Source organism: Dasypus novemcinctus, chromosome 10, assembly GCF_030445035.2.
Source record: "Dasypus novemcinctus isolate mDasNov1 chromosome 10, mDasNov1.1.hap2, whole genome shotgun sequence".
In the NCBI taxonomy this organism is placed as follows: Eukaryota; Metazoa; Chordata; class Mammalia; order Cingulata; family Dasypodidae; genus Dasypus; species Dasypus novemcinctus.
In genome coordinates, this window is record NC_080682.1 from 111,217,886 (window position 1) to 111,224,420 (window position 6,535).

At 42.0% G+C, this 6,535-nt stretch overlaps 1 protein-coding gene across 5 annotated transcripts in view; it reads right to left on the bottom strand.

The window, feature by feature from the left end:
* The window catches only part of INTS4 (integrator complex subunit 4), a 145,480-nt gene extending 141,309 nt beyond the window's left edge, over nucleotides 1-4,171 (bottom strand). For 3 of the 5 annotated variants that reach the window (XM_058306038.2, XM_058306039.2, XM_058306037.2), the window contains exons 1-2: nucleotides 3,702-4,171; nucleotides 21-215 (exon numbers count right to left, since the gene is read on the bottom strand). In XM_058306038.2, the coding sequence (XP_058162021.1) occupies nucleotides 21-215; nucleotides 3,702-3,755 (249 nt within the window). In that variant the 5' untranslated portion in view covers nucleotides 3,756-4,171. The remainder of the gene's footprint in view (nucleotides 1-20; nucleotides 216-3,701) is intronic. The other 2 variants (XM_071218287.1, XM_071218286.1) reach the window with 2 other exon arrangements.
* Between the last annotated feature and the right edge of the window lie 2,364 nt (nucleotides 4,172-6,535).

Below are 6,535 nucleotides of genomic sequence, written 5' to 3' on the forward strand. Positions count from 1 at the left end.
AGTCCATAAGGTCTCCTTACCTTGTAATAATGTTCCAAGAGAATCCTAACTACTCCCTCCACACTTTCTGCCTCAACAGGCTTCCTGGCAAACTGGAGCAGGTACTGCAGCGCATCTGCTGGGGAAGTAGCTTTACACAAATCTATGTGGAGTGCCGCAGATTTACTTGGTTTTGTCAGTCGGAGTTTCTTAGTAGCGATTTCCTCCTGTTGTTGCTGCAAGGGGGTAGGAAAGATAAGGCATAAGGGCCTAACAGAAAATGCAGAATCTGCAAATTAAACCTTGCCTCATTTCATGGAAATAATTCCCCTTATACCAAATAATGTGTTTATGAAAGCACATTATATGTGAATTAGAAAAAGAGCACTGGATTGGAAAAAAGTACCAATTTTGTCTTTTACTAAATCCTGTGACTTTGGGCAAGTCATTTACTTTCTTTTTTATTTATTTATTTTTTAATGTTACATTCAAAAAATTTGACGTCCCCATATAGCCCCTACTCCCCTCACCCCCCTCCTCCCACATCAACAACCTCTTTCATCACTGTGGCACATTCATTGCATTTTTATTTACTTTCTATAATTCTCAGTTTCTTTCTCTGTAAAGTAGGTACAATAACATTTTGTTCTACTTAACTTTCAAGATTGTTGCAGCTTTAGAGTCAAGAGGCCTTTCTGATGGAAAATAAATATTATTAATTCTAAAAGAATATTCTTTTAGGGAGCAGGTGTAGCTCAGTGGTTGAGTGCTTGCTTCCCATGTACAAGATTCCCAGTTCAATCCCCAGTACCGCCTAAAAAAAAAAAAAGTATATTCTTTGGGATTGTGCTAAAGCACCTACCAGGCTCAGCTTTCCTCCTGAGAAGACGATAACTATAACTAATGGGAACTGTCTGCAATGTACACTGCAGGTAAAAATCCTTCCCTCGCTTCAGAAGACTATTTTCACCAAAACACTCTACCTTTATGAAAAGGATGGTCAGATAAAAAATAGAATTAAAAAAAAAAACAAAACCACCACACTGCTATATGCCTAACAAACTGCAGCCACTTATATAGCCACTTACTAAATGTTTACTGAATGAATGACTGATATGGAATTAAGGATTATCTTTTAATTCCAACTCTGTTGTTCTGTTCTAAGTAAGTCATGGGTCTGGGTCTCAGTTTTATTAATAGTATCTGTAACATAGGAATGATGACAACTACCACAAGCCTTTCTCAATCAGGGGTCTGCATATGAACCTCGGACACAGAAAATTATTTGAATTACTATTATCTCAATTTTCCCAAGGTTGGCACATAACTGGAAACATTCTAGATACATCCATTACATACAACAGATGCTAAAAAGTTCATGTAAAAGGAAACTATCACTCCAGAGCACAAATCATGCCCTGGTGAAAGTATCTAAAGAAGATTCTAAGATAACATAAAAGTTGTAATTAATAATTTTTTAAAAATATTTAACAAATTATTCTGGGGTTCTGAGCAATCACCTCCTTATAAATTCACATGCTACAGAGAAGAGAGTAGGACTATTCTAGTATAGCATGATAAAGAGAACAAGGGGAATTTTGGACTCAATAACCACTTAATAGCTGGAGGAGACCTTCTTCTCTAAAAGGGATAACAATACCTATATAATAGGGATATTTGAGAGTCTAAATTGCAATGTCTCTATTGTACATACAATTAATAAGTGATAGATACATATCTGTTCTTCCTCCTCATCTTCACAGCAGGAGTAAGAACAGAAGCACTAAGTTATCATTTCATCACTCTATGGGAACCACTCATGCAGACTGAAGTGAAGAAATAAGCTCTTCCTTTTAAAATCCTTACCCACTCCCATTCTACTCTACATAAATGCAATTGTCATTGTTATCTGGGCTGCAGTTAGGTCCAAAGTGGGAAGATTTTTTTCTCTAAGAGAGGATGTAAGGGGGAGAACAAACCAATATCTGCTGTCATTTAACCACTAATATTTTAGTCAGGCAGGTGCTGTGGTCCATCCAGGGAACAGGCATCACCTCCACCCTCAAGGAGCCCAGACTTGTGGGGAGCTACTACACTGGTAATTACAGTACTGAGTGATAAGTACAAATAGATTAATAGAGTGCTATGAAAGCAGGGGAAGAAGACACAAACCTCTTGCCGAGATTTCAGTTGGGTCTAAAAGCAAAAGTGTAAGTCAACTAGGTGAACAAAAAGAAAAGGAGGAATGGCATGCATTCTACGTAAAAGGGGCAGCAAATATAAAAGTTTGGAGATGTGTAAATACATGGCATGCTGGAGGAGAAGGGAGTAGTCTTGGGAATCGGGAAAAACAGAGTATTGAGATGAAAGGAAGTGACAAGTGGTAAGGTTGGAAGGAATACTGTCAGATTACCAAGGCCTATGGAGTTAGCCTTTTCCTACAAAAGAGGAACTGCAAAAGATGCAATTATCTCTCTATACCATCACAGATAGTATAGTTCAGTCTCTCCCACAAGTTTATGAGCTTAAAGGAAAGAGGCAATAACGTGTATTGGGTGTTGTAGCCCAATATTTTTCACTATGTCTGGTGCATAATTATAACTCATTTACTCAACTTTTTTTACTCTATTTTGCACATTTAATAACTGATAATATAAACAATTAAAAACTAAAAAGAAAACACACTTGAATAAAAAACATGCATTTCTCAATTAAATGTACTGGATACATGCAAATTTTTTCAAATTATACAATATGTTACACAATATATTTGGTTCATTCAATAAACTCTTGAATGAAGGAAGGATCAGTTCCCTGCTGAATGGTCTAGGTCTTGCGACACAACAAGTCTAAGGACCCCAGGACCGTTTAAGGATATACAAATACTACTGGTCCAAGGCTCAGCAGCATTGGCATCAATTAAGAATTTGTGAGAAATGCAGAATCTTGCCTCTTCTCCCCTACCCAATCTACCGGATAGAATGCACATTTCAAAAAGATTCCCAGGTAATGTGTATATGCACTCAAGTTTAAGAAGCACCGACTAAGGGATGATCTGGGATCAGCCTCTACCGAGAGCTGTGAGAAGACACACGGAGAATCACTGCGTGCTCTAATAGGGGCTCGGCCCCCTGTTCTTAGATAACTTCAAGGGAGGAAGGGATCACTCTTCTTCCTCGGGCAGGCTGTTCGCGGAGAGCTCTACCCCGAAGAAGCCCGTGATCCTCGCCTGCTTTCACGTGTGGGTCTTGACTACCTCTATTGACCCCTATTCCAGCTCCTTAGAGCTTTACAACTAGCCACCTTGTCCCCGGACAATTTGAGGGGAAATGATTTGGGAGGGGGTCTGTCACTAATTCGTTCTGTGTCCTCGCACCCCTCCGGAAGTCTCAATGTCCACATCTGTAAAATGAGGGTGATAATGTCACTTGAACTAGCAAGGGCGTGTGAGAGAACAAAATGAGATAACCAATAAGACAGCCTCTTAAGTTGCAAAGCGCTAGTTACTTCTCCTAATAATTGTTAAAAAGCGTGTCCGACTACCCATATTAGCAATACTAAAAGACAACAGCAGCAGCAAACTAACACGCCCCCTAACGTGTGCTCTATTTCGCAGCCGGCACGCAACTCCAGCTTGTGCCGCCTGTTCCGACAAAGTGCCAGGATGCCGAATAACCTTCCCGACCCGGACCCATACCGGGCCCCTTCCTAAGGGCGCTTACCTGAACCACTTTAGTGAATTCCTCGTACACTCGCTTCTTCAGGTGCGCCGCCATCGTTGCCCGCGGGGCCCACTCAGCTCCCGTAGTCACCGCGGGAGGCCCGGTGAAAAAAACAAAAAGCCCTGCCAAGGAGGGAGGAACCCACCGCTATCCCACAAGCCAACGGGGTTCCGCGAATGAGAAACCGCTTCCTGCTACTCGGCTGCTCCGCCGCTGCGCTGCCGGGCTTGGCCGCCTCCCGCCTCGGCCGCCTACGCCTCGTGCGCAGCGGGAGCGAAATCGAGCGCAGCGCGGGGGGCGGAGGCTTTGGCGGGAGGAGGCGGGGCTGGGGGAGCGGACCCGCCCGCGGCAGCTTTGGGGGCTTCCTGGTCATCTGTTAGTGCAGAAGTAGTGGCGCGGAGCAGAGGAAATAGAGGGTAAAGAGAAGAGGCGAGGAGATCCAGAGCTAGAGGTGAAACCTGGAGCTGCGTAGGAATTTTGAATCGCGAAATAGCGGAAGGAGGCCTTCCTGACCTTCCCATCGTCCTTTGCTCTTCACGCTGTTTGCTCTTCTGACTTAGAGTAACTCTTCCTTTGGTCTGCTCGTGTGCCACGCTTCCACTATCCTGGTGTACTTTTTCCTGCTTCCTTATACCGGTTATTAAAAAGCTACCCAGATTTTAAGGACACAACCCTTCCTCTGGTAACTACAGTACGGTGGAAAAAATCCCGAGACCCAGGCTTCAGGCCTTCGAGACTCTGACACTTGGTGAGCAAAGTGGCCTCCGGATCTCAACGACGAATGCCCAATGCACTAATAATACCTACTCTAGCAAACACTTAGCGAAGGAAAGGTGAAATACGTGGAAATATTTTGTGGACGGTGAAATGGAGTTCACATGTTAGTAGATTGTTAACAAATCCAAGGTCAATTTTTGCATCCTCCGTGAAATGTTAGCTCTTCTTTTTTCACACTTTCAAAGACTTAATGTGAGGTACTTAGAAAAAGGTGGCACAGTGGTGCTAGATAAAAAGGACCCAAAAAATATATAAAAGATAGTCTTTACCTTCAAGGACCTACAGTTTGAGAAACAAATACTCAAACTGATAATTACAGTGCAACAGAAGCATGCTGGATAAAAGAGGGATGTGGTTCACATAGACCTGACTTCCTCAGGGAAGCCCCTCAAGGAGACTATTTTAAATCTGGCTCTAAATGAGTGAGTTTTCCAGTAAGAGAGAAAGGCATCTCGAATGGCTGACGGACCACAGCATATTCAAATGCATCAGGTAAAATGAAAAGCACTCAGCAAACAGTGCCCTTAAAAAACCTTAGCTGCTACTATTGTCATTACCATGTTCAATAAAATCTAAGCTGCCTGCAAGTGTAAAACAATTATTTTATGTATCTCATGAAGAAAAAGTGCTAAAAATAAAATCAAGGATCTGTTATTGCTTAGATTTATGTATACTCACTGAAGGAGCTCTATTAAACTTATTTACATAGATTCATATCATGTCTTACTGCTGTGTTTCCAAACCTTTCTGTACATGTAAAAACTTCTCACTTCAATGCCAAATTATAGGGTTATCTTTTTGACGATATTTTAAAAGGCGATGAAAGACAACACAGTACCAAAAAATGTAGAGCTCAGTTGACGTGATGACAGTATGAACTGCTATGACCCAGTTTGTACATGAGCAGTTGGCCAACAGCAATTTTTAAATGTGCTCTGATTTTAGACATGTTAAATGTGTATCTTAGCAATGACATACACTATTATCTTCGTAATTATTATTAGATATGTGGCTGCAGGAGGGAATTTAGTACATTCAGAAAGTGAAAGGAATTTCAGTTTAAGAGTAAAGTATATATGGAAGGACAGGGAGAAGTGATAGAAATAAAGTGAAGGAGAGGGACTGGGGCCAAACTGGTATAGGAACAAGAACATGCCATGTTCTTTAATGTTGAAATGAAAAAACAGTCTTCATTGAATTCATGTATTTTCCTTTGAACTTCATTATTGAACATGAGAATACAATGAGGTGCCCAAAGAATCCTCTGGATTTCAAACAGAGTCTTCCTTGTCCCCATTACATAACAGCAACCCAATTTCTGAAGGGAAGTTGGGGTAAATCACCTGGTCTGCGATAGCAGCACCTGTTTGTTGGATCAGCAGCAGGACCCCATACAACCAGGGGGCAGTGTCCGCTTCTAATGTGACAGGACAATAACTGTTCCCTAGTGGAACTGTTCCTCCCTTGGGGCCTAAATACTCCGAGCCCATTGGACCCATAAATGCATAAATGAACTATTAGGTGTTAAAGTGAGAGAAATTGTTACTGGATTTTATCTAGGTCCTTGGCTATGCTGCAGAAATTAATTTCAAGAGCCCATCAGGGGAGTTAAACCAGTAATTTATTCAGGTAGGGAGGGATGAGAAACGGGAGAAAATAACAGATCAGGGGTGCCAGGTAGAGAGGAAGGAGGTGAAAAAGGAGTGATAAAGAGGGCTGATTTATAAGCTACAATTCCCCATTATAGATCGTAAAAGCCCAGGTTTATTTGCGTGACCACCTGGTAGAGGAAAAACGGTGAGAGCAGCGCACAGAGGGCAGGAAAAGGTCCAGAGATGAGAGAGCAGGAGAGCAAGAGCAGGAGAGCAAGAGCACGCTTAGGCTCTGTGCCTGCCTTTTTTTTTTTCAAAGATTTATTTTTTATTTATTTCTCTCCTCTTCCCCCTCCCCCACCCCCAGTTGTCTGCTCTCTGTGTCCATTCACTGTGTGTTCTTCTGTGTCTGCTTGTATTCTTGTCAGTGGCACCAGGAATCTGTGTCTCTTTTCGTTGCTTCAT